Source organism: Astatotilapia calliptera, chromosome 4, assembly GCF_964374335.1.
Source record: "Astatotilapia calliptera chromosome 4, fAstCal68.1, whole genome shotgun sequence".
In the NCBI taxonomy this organism is placed as follows: Eukaryota; Metazoa; Chordata; class Actinopteri; order Cichliformes; family Cichlidae; genus Astatotilapia; species Astatotilapia calliptera.
The window spans coordinates 24,112,253-24,125,267 of NC_137425.1; the positions used below are offsets into that span (position 1 = coordinate 24,112,253).

General features: G+C 39.5%; 1 protein-coding gene across 1 annotated transcript in view; it reads left to right on the forward strand.

Annotated features, from left to right (window-relative positions):
• Nucleotides 1–13,015, forward strand: part of LOC113021114 (extracellular serine/threonine protein kinase FAM20C-like) — a 17,850-nt gene continuing 4,835 nt past the window's right edge. Inside the window, exons 1-5 of the mRNA XM_080300963.1 lie at nt 1–118; nt 6,290–6,823; nt 9,036–9,214; nt 12,648–12,726; nt 12,855–12,947. Of these exons, the coding sequence (XP_080157089.1) occupies nt 21–118; nt 6,290–6,823; nt 9,036–9,214; nt 12,648–12,726; nt 12,855–12,947 (983 nt within the window). The 5' untranslated portion in view covers nt 1–20. The remainder of the gene's footprint in view (nt 119–6,289; nt 6,824–9,035; nt 9,215–12,647; nt 12,727–12,854; nt 12,948–13,015) is intronic.

Here is a 13,015-nt window from a genome sequence, read left to right on the forward strand (position 1 = left end):
GGCACGGGGGCGCAGGCATAATGTGCTGCACTACACATATGTCTTTGGTGAAACAGCTCAACATCCAAACTTTAAAAGGCGCTCTTGCTGTTTGGAAAAACCTCTTCAGTGGTGCTTTGTAAGTTGTATGTTTTTCTTGTTTTGAAGTCTTAAAACTCTTAAAAAATGTTCTCTCCCCATTGTCTGCAGAGGAATAGGGCAGTCAGCAAGTTGCTACACAGGAGGCCCCTGTAAAAAGCTGGCATGACCAATAGAGCCACTGTTAGATTTGTATTGTTGATTGTCATTTATGCTTAGAAATATTTACTTATATATGCTTAGAGTTTTGTAATTAGTTGTAGATTGGTAGAGGTTTTGATCCTTGATAGTCTGCAAACTTTGTGTGTATTAGACAGCACTTTGGGAGCATGAGAGGTCATACCGTGTCTTATTGTTTTATGGTAGGATTAACGTAGCTACGTCTGTTCTAGTCTAAGTGCTCTTTGTTTAGATGAACTGCAGGACTTCCTCACCGTGTTATCTAGGATGAACCATCTAGGGTGAGGGGGAGGCTACCCTCTTCCTGACCAAGGATGTTTGACCCTTTGATCAGCAACACACACACACACACACACACACACACACACACAGGCAAGGTACTCTTTGTTTGTATGTAGACGTCGTATGTTAACGAACCTATGCATATTCATGTAACCTCAATAAAAGGGCAGTGTTACAGGAGGACGGACGAGACCAACTGGAGTCAAGCGGTTGTCCGGTTCTCTCCCGTGCACGAGTAACATGAAGAACTTTGCCTATTTGTGTCTTGCTTAGCAGTGTAATTATATTGTCTTAACGTTCCAGCGAATAGGTTTATGCTACAAACCTAACAGCCACACTAACTATGTCAATGAGAAGTGCAGCATGATGAAATACACTGTAATTATCCTTTCAATACTTACTAATGTATTAGCATCCATTCAGAAAATAATTTCAAACAAGTCATTTCAAACAAATGGCCTATTTAACATAATTTGGAGCATGACGACTATGTCTCGTTACATGCTACTGCTAATACTGGGTTGGAAGCATTCGACATAAAGTGCTGGAAGCAGTTCTTCACAGGTTTTGCTCCATATTGACATGATAGCATCAAACAGTTAGAATCCAGCTGGGATATTTTGAGATACGTGACATAGTGTGTTATCGTGCTGGAAGCAGCTATCAGAAGATGTGTACACTGTGGTTATAAAGGAAAGGACTTGGCCAGCAAGCATAATCAGGTATACAGTGATACAGTTAAACAATGTTCAGTTGGTATTAAGGGGCCTACAGTGTGCAAAGAAAGTATCCCCCACACTAGGGGTAGGGAACTCCAGGCCTCGAGAGAGGGCCAGTGTCCTGCAGGTTTTAGATATCACCCTGGGTCAGCACACCTGAATCAAATGACTAGTCCAGGGGTCGGCAACCTGTGGCTCTTTAGTCCTTATAGCGCGGCTCCGCGTGGTTTGGGAAAATAAATTAGAAGTATTTAGCTGAAGTGTATTTTATTTATGTTAGTTCTTTTTTAACTTGTAGTTATAAATTGGAAGATTATTGTGATATTGAAATATAAAAATATAATTATATTCTATCATTTTTTCATCGCTCAAAATAAGCGTCACACTTGGAAGCCGGTGTACCCGCCAAAACGCCGTGCATTTATCGAGACTTTCAACCCCAGGTAGGCCAATTATGGACCTTCGGATCCACATTATGTCAGCAGCTGTTCTCCACCGTGAACTATGTTCACGCCTCACCGATGACAGCTTACTGTCCTGCGTAAAGATGAAAGTGACTTCGTACAGCCCAGATTTGCAGACGCTGTGCGCAGAGGTTCAGGAGCAGAAGTTCGGTCAGGTCAAGGATCCAAAAGCCCAAAGGCGATATAACAGTTTTTGTTTGCTACATGGATCATTTTAGTTCAGCTGGGTGTCTTTCCTTTTGTTATATTTATTTAAGAGTTCAAAATGTGTTAATTATATAAAGAAAATGTAATTTTCTCATTAGCACTTCATGGATTTCATAAGCAACACACCTTAGTTGTTCACACAAAGCATAAAGGTAAAAAACAATATATACAGTGTTATCTTCATTTTAGATGTCAAAAAGTATTTGCGGCTCTCAGTGTTTTCGTTTGCGTGGAAACTGGGTCCAAATGGCTCTTTGGATGTGAAAGGTTGCTGACCCCTGGACTAGTTCATTAGCAGGCCTCTGGAGAACTTCAAGACATGTTGAGGAGGTAATTTAGCCATTTAAATCAGCTGTGATGGCTCAAGGGCGCATCTAAAACCTGCAGGACACCGGACACCTTCTCTCGAAGCCTGGAGTTCCCTTCCCCTACCCCACACGACCATCGATACAAGGCTGGATGGTTTCATGCTTTTATGTTGTTTATGTCCAATTCTAAAACCCATCATCTGATTGTTGCAGCAGAAAACAGGACTCATCACAGCAGGATTTTTCCAATCATCTATTGTCCAGATTTGGTGAAACCTATGTGAATGGTAGTCTTAGTTGTTAGCTCACAGGAGTGGCAGGTGTGGTCTTCTGCTGCTGTAACCCATCTTCCTGGTTCTGCTGGAGCTTCCTTCCTGTTAAAAGGTGTTTTTTCCTTCCCACTGTTGCCAAGTGCTTTCTCACAGGGGGTCATTTGATTGTTGGAGTTTCTGCTCTATTATTGTAGGGTCTTTACCTTACAGTATAAAGCATTTTGAGGTGACAGTTGTTGTGATTTGGTGCTACATAAATAAAAGCACTACAAAAAAAGCCGTGAATTATAATAAGTAATGTTTCCCTCTGGATGAACTGGAGGAACCTTTAAGCTCAAAAAATAAAACAGAGCATTTGTTTCCCTGCTAATCTGCAAAACCTCATACAGCGTGCGGCACAAGCCTCCTCCAAACACTGAAAATGCATCCAAATAGATTCTGATGCACTCGTCACACTTTTACTTTTATGCTTCATTGAAAATGCATTGAAACATCACAGCACTTTAGCACATCAGGCCATGAATCATTAAAGCTTTAATGGCTCCAGTCCACATTACATCCAAGTATTATTCCAGTTTACGACTGCAGAGACATTATCATCACGATGAGTAATTGGAATAAATTCGTCATGCATTTTAAAGTATGAGAGCTGTAACTAGTCATCTATTCTCTTTCTCTCCCTTTCTTCATGCTAGTGTTTATGCATGTGTGTTTTAACTGTAACCTGATTTGCGATGTTTAAGAGTTGTTTGCAAGTAATGAAACAACAGGAACCGTCTTATAATGCCACAGCATACTGCCGCAGGCTTGGAAAACATCAATCTGTTCTACTGGGACCTGCCTCAACATAAATAATACATTGTCTCTCAGAGCAAAGTGAGCTAATTAATAGGAACATTTCGTTAGCTAATTAGATTGCAGGAGAGAACAATTTTTCAATCCCCATAAGGCACCGAATATCGAAAGTCGGAGAAAAGGATTTTAAAGCCGTGGAATGAAATACAAGATGGATGGCTTATGATAAAGGACAGAGGCAGGTTGAAAGAAGACAAAATGAATATTTGATTTAATCTGAGCTCTTTCAGAATACCAATTCATTATGTGGGTGTGTGCACCTGCACTGCCAGAATCTAATCTAAAGTGGATCTAGCCTGCTGCATTGGACATCACTTGGAGTATATGTATATAAACACACATATATATATATGTATCTCCTCAAACACAAACCACAAACTGCATCAAGTGTCCTCTTGAAAGTCAAATCCAGGGGGCAAAAATGATTTTCATTTTAAGTCAGGGCCTATGAGAAGACAAGAAAATATAAAGAGAAGCAAGGTGGGCTACAATGGAAGAACTAATGGATCCATAGTTTTTGAATACGTGGTGATAACCTACCAATCACAAATAGTGACATCCTGATTTGGAGCCACTTCTAACAGGACTTGTGTTTAGCATTGACTTAATTATGCAATCTGCATTGATCCAAAGTAAAATATCGTAACTCTGGGTCACAGAGACACGGGTCACCGCAACACGCCAGTTTTCTGTTTGCGCCGCAGTGACCGCATGACAGCAAACAAACACACAAATGCAGTCTTACTGGGTAAGATCAGGACCAGAAAATTACTACTAAATTCTTTCTAGTCCACACATGCAGGGGAGTGGAACGGAGCGAGAGTGGGAAGAAAAAAGATCTTGACAGGAAAGAGATGTAAGTCTCCAGTCTGCTGCTCCACATAAAGAAGCAGCAAATTGATCAATAATATATTGATTTTCTTAGTAAACTTTTCTTTCTTTGAGAATTTTATGCAAATGATTGCCTGGTAGCTTCATGCTTAACTACTGCTGTGTGACCGCATGCACGCATGTCTCTCTCAACCTGTTTTCCTTTTCAATCACACAATGCAGTAAGAGCTGTGCATTAAGGACTGTTGGTGACAATAAGTAGGATGAATAGCTGGCCTCACAAAAGCTGTGTTTAGGGTTTGCTGGGATTTTTAAAGATTTACTGTGTGTAAAATGTGCTTCACACCCTTTTCCTTAATATCACAATTATTTCAATTATGTTTAAACTTAGAAGACCCAAGCAGATGTCTAACAGCATCTTGATGACTGTGACTGTGCTCGTGAATTTTTCAAAGTTCAGTATTATTCTGGTAGTATCAACACGAACAGAAAAAAAGAACAAACTTAGTAAATACTTTTGGTTTCTACATTTTATATGACTTACAGTCACTAACTGCTTTGTTAGGTACACCTGTTTCAGCTGCTTGGAAATGCAACCAATCACATGGCAGCAACTCAGCACATTTAGGCATGTAGACACGGTCAAGACAACCTGCTGGAGTTCTGACTGAGCATCAGAATGGGGGAGAAAGGTCATTTAAGTAACTTTGAACGTGGCATGTTTGTTGGTGTCAGACAGGAAGGTCTGAGTATTTCAGAAACTGCTGTGTACTGGGATTTACCTACATGACCATCTGTCGTGTTTACAAAGTATGGTCTAAAAAACTGAAAATATTCATTGAATGGATGGTGGGGTCAGAATTTGATATTAACAGCATGAAATCATGGATCCATCCTGCCTTCTACCAATGGTTCAGGGTGGTGGTGGTGTAATGGTTTTGGAAGACATTTTGTTGGCACACTTAGAGCTCCTTCACACCAGCTGAGCATAGTTTAAATCTCACAGCCTACCTCAGTGTTGTTGCTGACCATGTCCATCCTTTTATAAGTACAGTTTACTCATCTTCTGTTGGCTGCTTCCAGCAGGATAACACACCATATCTCATATCCTTTCAAACTGGTTTCTTGGCCATGGCATTGAGTTCACTGTACTCAAGTGGCCTCCACAGTCACCAGATCTCAATCTAATAGAGAACCTTTGGGATTTGGTGAAACTGGAGATTACGATCTGCAGCATCTCTGTGATTCTGCCATGTTAATATGGACCAAAATCTCTGAGTAGTGTTTCCAGCATCTTGTTGAAATGAAGAGTTAAAGTAGTTCTGAATGCAAAAGGAGACTCAACCCGTTACCTAATATAGTGTCCAGTGAGTGTATTTGTCTTTTACTTTACTCTTATACTGCATAAATATATGAATCTACCACAAATGAAGCAAGTATCATGTTTAATATGAAAGAAGCAAAAGTCATAAATAAAGCATGTTGAAACCTTTTACAATTCGAGACATTATGATTATAATTCTTTTATTTTCTTTAAATGTCCATGTGCAGTGTATCGGATCATGATGCTGTAAAAACATTTACTACACTTTGAATGGTGTCAGTTTGCCATATTTGGAAGCAACCACGCAGACGTTCAGTGAGCTTAATGACTTTTAACGCGGCTCTCATATTAAGCACTGACAGCAGATGGTTAGAGGAACTATCACATTTTCCCAATTCCGCTGGGATTTTACCATCCTCGTGGCTCCAAAATGACAGATTTTAATGAAGATGATGATCACCCAACTTTCCCTCTTGCTACACGGACCACAAGGCTGTCATTTTGTTTTGAGTTGTAAATCTCATACCTACCAAACAAAGCAGCACACAGATGTTGCAAGCACTGGCAGTTTGCCTAGTCCAGCTGCATTACAGCATGTTACCATGAAATCTGGTATATGGCAGGTCTGTTTTTACAAGTAAGCATGAAATACATGCTGCTGTTTATCTGGGTGTCTGTGTATTATGCAATATGTAGGAAATATTTTATCATGTGCAAGTCTGAAATGCTGACAGGCCTCCTTGGTCTGTTTTATCCTTTTATCTTCCAGCATGGTTAGACGGAACCTGGGTCAGTCCACTCGCTCCATCTATCTGGGACTGGCTTGTCTGTCCCTCAGTCTCCATGTCCTTCTGGCATTTTTTTGCCTTTCAGTCCTCCAGACTGCCTGTGTTTTTCCCACTTCTTCCTCTTCCTCCTCCATTCCCAGAACAGATACTCAACATCACGAGTCTGTCTCCCAGTCTCCTGCTTCTGATGCTGCCTCCTCAAACAAACTGCAGAGGCGCCCCCATGATGAAGTGCGTCACAAACCGACTGCAAACATGTTACACCATAAAGTCCGAGGCTCATTAAATGAGGTCGCTGAGAAGTCAAAGAAACTGATTGGAGTTGGAAAAATAATTCAGAAAGTCGATGGTCCTTCTAAGCTTGGGGCACTGTTCAAGCATCCGCTTTACAATCTGCCACAGCCAGAGCTGCAGCAAGATGATTGGCTAATGAGGCTGAAAACAGAAGAAGATGCAAAGGATACAGAAAGTCACGAAGAAGAGAACGAAGACATCTTCCCTGATGATAGTGAGTGGTGAGTAAAAAAGATGTCAAAAACACTTTAATAACATAGAAACATGAAGGGCTTTGAAAATAACCTGCCCTACGTTCTGCATCATTGTGAAGCTCCCCTAGAATAATTAACACTGGTTTCTAAAAGATTAGCTCTTCTTTAAGCTGCCCTAATTACAGTAGCCCGCTTTTCATTTGGTAACATTCAAAGGTTACTTTACTTTACTTTCTTTACTGATGTAGCTATGAAATATTAGTCCCATCCAGCAGACCTTTATGCTCACCAGCTAGCGACACCGTGCATGTCTTTAGTGTAAAATGACGATTTGATAGTAAATTAGATTTTTGTAGATCTGTAAATTTTGTAAACTAAATTAAAAAACAATATTCTGTTTTTCTAGCTAGATAGTCAAAACTAAACTGCTAATACAAACTGATTAAAAGTAAACAATTAATGTTTTAAAATCATGTGAAATAGAAAGTACATTTTCTTTCAGTTCTAAGGTTTTACACACAGGACACCATAAAAATAATCTGGTTCTTAGTGAGCTTAAAATGCAGTAAATACAACCTCAAACACCATGCCACATATGACACCATGTCATTATTTTTTAACAAAAAAATTAATTTACACTTGCTGCTACTTTAAGAATTAAGAGGGTAAATAGCAGCCCGGTGCTGCTACTTATCCTCTACCATCAAATGCATTTTATTAACTGGTCATCAGCAAGTTGAGGCGCCTCTATAAATGCAGAGGTTTGCAGGTCTGACGCAAAACATCAATGTAGGAAAGGTTGTAATGCTGGGTACTTCCAACCACTTTGCTGTCCATTATTCTACAGCGAGAAAGATTATTCACAAGTGGAAAACATTCAAAACAATCTTGTTAATTGACAAACGTCTTGACAATATAAGACTCTACAAGCATCAGTTAGCTATTAAATGTTAAAGGTCATGATGAGAAAAAGAGTGAACAAGAATATCTTCTTTGAAAGGATTACCATGCAGCACAGCTTAGGTTTGCAAAGTTATAGCTGAACTAACTGCAAGACTTCTGGAACAACATCCTTTGGACAGACACAAGAGGAGATGTTTGGCTATAATGCACAACGCCATGTTTGGAGAAAACCAAACACAACATATCAGCATAAACTCCTCATACCAACTGTCAAGCATGGTGATGGAGGGGTGATAATTCTGGGCTTGTTTTGCAGTCTGTTTTGATCATGAACCCTTCTGTATACCAAAGTATTCAAGAGTCAAACATCAGGTTATCTGTCCAACAGCTAAAGCTTGGCTAAAACTGGGTCATGCAACAGGACAATGATCCCAAGCACAAATTACTTAAAGTTATTACAGCTGAAGGTGATTCTCGAGGCTGTTAATGAATAATCACATGGTTTAATGCAGGGGTGTCAAACTCAAATACACAGTGGGCCAAAATTCAAAACTGGAACAAAGTCACGGGCTAACATTAATATTTATTGGAAAAAAAATCTTCCTCTAGATATAAGAATGAATCTTTTCTTATGGACTCAAACAAGTTTTGCTGAAAAACTGAATATGGAACAAGCAAAGCTTAATACTAAACAATATATATATTAGCTGTATAATACCAGTAGGCCAGCTCTAATAATAATTTGGTATGGCTTCGCGGGCCAAATGTAATTAGGCTGCGGGCCAAATTTGGCCCGCGGGCCAGAGTTTGACACCTATGGTGTGTCGCATGATGTTGTTGTTAATGTCAAGTTTAAATAGTTGTAGAACCTGGTAAGGAATTCATGTTTATTCAATAAATCCTGATATGTAAAACCTTAGAATTGAAAGAGGATGTACTTTTCTATTTCACATGATTTTGTTCTATAAGCATGTGAGCATACCGTGGGTATATAGTTTCACTCTGCCACAGAAACATGACTGTCTTTAAATTGGAATAGACTATACAACAAATTACTTTTGAAACACACTTTCATGCTTAGAAATAACTATTAAAGGAATGCAGCATCCCATTATTTCCTCGCCATGAGGCTTGTGTCACTTCATGCTGCCAAATGAATATTATGCAATGGAAGCTCTTTTTTTTATATCACTGTGTTGCTCAACTTTCCACAGAATTGGTGTGTTTAGACTTTTAACTTATTTTAAAACTGCAGTTTGTTTCATATCTGAATTTCTGTTCATGACTAAACAGTTCTGCAGGTGTTATAGTATTATGTCTACATACTCTCCTGAAGGCAAAGCAACAGTCACGAGGAAGGCTATGACAAAGTCACATGGACAACTGATGTGGAGACCCACCCTCCCTGGCTGCGGTTCCACCTGGGCATCTCTCGCTGGGAGCTGTACAACAGGAAAGACCCCAACCTAGCTCAGCTGACTCACTATTTGGCAACACAGCGTATCCTTGGCTCAGGTGAGCACATAAGGGAGGCAGGCAGGGTTAAAAGGCCAAAGAGACTGGAAGGAAAGAACAAGGCCTGGGAAATGTGCCAGAAAAATCAGAGGAAGGGGGGCAGGTACAATTTTCTTAATGAACCTCCTTTTTATCTTGCTACTCCCACAAACTACATCCTGAAATGAGACTTAGGTTGTTTTGCAATGCCACGATGAGGACAGTCAATTAGGAAACCTGCTCAGGCCATAGTCCTTCATAAATATTCTGCCAAAACATCCGTCTGTAATCTGTACTGCTTTTAGGGTGACCAAAAGAGGGACTTCTAAGGACTGCATAGTTTGATACAGCAAGTTTTCTTTACTTAAAAAATGAGCTTTTCATTACCTTGCGTTTTGAACTTGTGGTAAATTCTTCTTTATGTTCATTTGGATTCCTCTTAGCAGCTACAAAGTCACAACCCTGCTGCTTTCTCATTTTAACTGATCCGTTATTACAAACAAGCTAATCTGTAAGAGAGCCGTAGGCAAGACTGAGTATTCACTGAGTGAATAGAATAAAGTGTGCCAAAGCTCATATTTACAGCAGTGAGCATTGTCTTTGGGGAAACAAGACACATATATGGGATGATAAAGGCACAAACTGATGTATGCAAATAAAACGACAAAACACATTTAGAGAGAATGAAAGCGCAAACCCAGGAGGATTAGGTATATTGTTATATAACTCACAACTCCTTGTGGACACAAAGTGAGAGGATGAGGAAGGTGGATGTGTGAAGGTATATAGATTTCTTACAGCCCCCAGAAGAACTGCATACATGCTCTGGAACAAACAAACTATGGAATAACATGCAAGTAGAATTAAAAACAGAAGGCCAGTGTATAGAAGCTATTCAGATATTCAGACATCTCAACCTGTCAGTATAGGTTTCCTATACACCACAGATTATGGTCAAAAGTTTATACCCAATCAACATGACCATAAACGTCATGGTAATTTGGGGTTTTTAATGACTTCTTTCAACTATTCTTTTTCCAGGGTCTAATATTTGTACAGCATACATCTTTAATAACTTTAAAAAACAAGAATTTGAATTTAATTAGGATTTCAAATATAAACTTATACATGCAGTACAGGCTCGGAGTTGTGTATACACCCTCACTGTTTGGTTAAATGTCCCTTCCTGACTTGCACCTCAACCAGAAGCTTTTGTCAGTGATCAACAAACTTCTGGCATAAATCTGGCTGGATATTTGACCACTTTCTCAGCAGGATTGGTGGAGGTGGTTTCATTTAAATTGGTTGGTTTCCTGGCATGGACCAGGCTTTTAAACATAGTCCACAAATTTTCAATAGAGTTGAGATCAGGGCTTTAAGAAAGCCATTCCATGTGTGTTTGGGATCACTGTCATGTTGGAACACCCAGTTGTGTCCAAGTTTCAACCATCAGACGTTGATTTAAGTTGAAGCTGAAGATTTTGGAGGTAGTCCTTCATGATTCTGTCCACTAAAATGCCCCAAAGCTTGATGCTACCACCACCATGCTTGATAATTGCTACAGTGGCCTTATGTTTGAAAGCCTCAAATTTACTCCTCCAAACACACCTCTTTTACAGCCAAGTAATCGACTATTTCTTGAGATGATAAAACTGGACAATTTCCAAACAGCTTTGCCATTGTCTTAGTAAGGACTCATACATGACTACAAAAACTAATTTAGGGAAATCTTTTTTCTGTTTTGTGTGTCTGAAAGTAAAATAAATCACTGAATATATCAGATTTATAAGCCACCACATATTGGTCTTAGTATCAGTCTTGAAAATCCTTTATCGATATAACTGTGGTTTCCCTGTTGATGCTTCGTGTATTTTCTTTTCAATTTCACTTGCTGTTTATTGGCTTTAGACATCAAACCCAAAACAGATAATGGATTAAAACCTTTTTCATATCATTAGCGGGGTATACACTGCATGCTGAAAAATGATGCTAAAAAGGGACTAGCATGTTCAAATATGAAACCAAGCATCATTAAACTTGGGAGGGACCAACCGGATCTTTGTGTGTGTGTGGCTGTATGATGCACCGCCTCACATATAGCAAAATGCACTGTGGATTACTGTCTTAATTTTATTACAAACGAGAAGCAGAATTGAGATACAGTATGTAGATATTCAGACATTCATAAAAACAAAACAGCAAACTGTGCAGCTCACATGTACATGAGAGACATAGACTGTTATATTCTCTCGCATGCTTCTCCATAAATGTAACTGCAGGCATTCAGACTTGTGCCATTTTAAAAGAGATGTTTTTAGATCCTACCTACTATTAATATCTGTTGAGAAACTCTTAGATAAATGGAAAGGGTGCATAACCGAACAAGGCTATAAAATCACATGCAAGCTGGCCCACCACTATGCACAAGTGCCTACATAAAGACTGGATGTACATGTACTATCCATAAGCAAAAAATATAAGCATAAAATATTCATGCACCTTCCTTTGCATCAACATATGCTTATGTCTACATGTTCATTTTGTGGTTGGTTCTCTTAGACAGGCAAACCCATGCTCAGCATGCTGCAGAATGAATAATGCATTGAGATTTGTGTTATATGGTGCAGATTAAGCACTAATCTCGGCTACAGGCTAATTTTCTCACTGTGTCATCCCTTTTCCCCCACATTTAGCTCTCATTCCTGCATGTACCTATATCTTGTGTAAATTTGGGTACATATTCAGAATCAGAAATACGAATTATGGATCAAAATGTGGCACAGCTTGGTTTATATTAACAATTTCTTTCTATTCATTTACAGGATTTGCTCACAGAGCCGTGGTCTGCAGCAAATAAAAGCTGTTTCTTTTTCTGAAACCTTGATTTGAACTAGTTCACTTGAAAGAGAATAAACACATGCTTCACATTGCCCAGTTGTCTGAAGTGTGGATAAAGTGGGTCAGGTTTGATGGGATGAAAGAATGGGGGAGAGAAAAAAATCTAAACCGTCCGATGCAGACCTCTGTGAAGGTAAAACGGGGTGACGTTACTGGCAAAGCATGTAAATGATACTCTAATCTGCTTGTTTAGAAGCAGCAGGGAATATTTTAAGGTATCATAAATATGCAAAGGCTTTACAAGAATAACATAAGCATTAGTATTAAAAATAATGATGCATAATATTGGGCCTCAGCACTAAGATAAATCGATTTTATACATGTTTTGTTGGAGTAATGCTCAAAATGGAGGTGGCAGTTGGTGCTCTGACTATAAAACAGGCCACCATGTGGAGGAACTGATGTAATGCACTGCAGTGAATCTAAATTGTATGCATCTCTGTGATGCGTTTCTTATCAGTGGCTGATCAATATGATAAAGAGTGCTTGTGTAAGCAATGATGTGCCTTTGTATTATTGCTGTGCTCCCGATATCTACCCTCTTTGTATCTTTTAGTTCAAAAGAAAGGAGGCACCCAACTGAAACTGCTCATATCGTTCCCAAATTATGGACAAGCTCTGCTCAAACCCATGAAGTAAGACACCGGTGCAATGCAGCGATCTGAGAAACATTCATCCTGTTGTGTTTTGTGATGCTGACTAGTAAATGACAAGATGCGCTTACAGCAGCATGTTTATGTGCTCGCTTTTGTTTGTTGCACAGGCAAACCAGACATGCAGAGACTGATGTAAACCTCTTTTACTTCTCTGACTTTGAAAGACACAACGCCGAGATCGCTGCCTTTCACCTTGACAGGTACGCGTCATTACACATCCGATCGGCAGGTAGCAGGCGTCCTTGAGGGCAGGCGCACAACAGGTGAC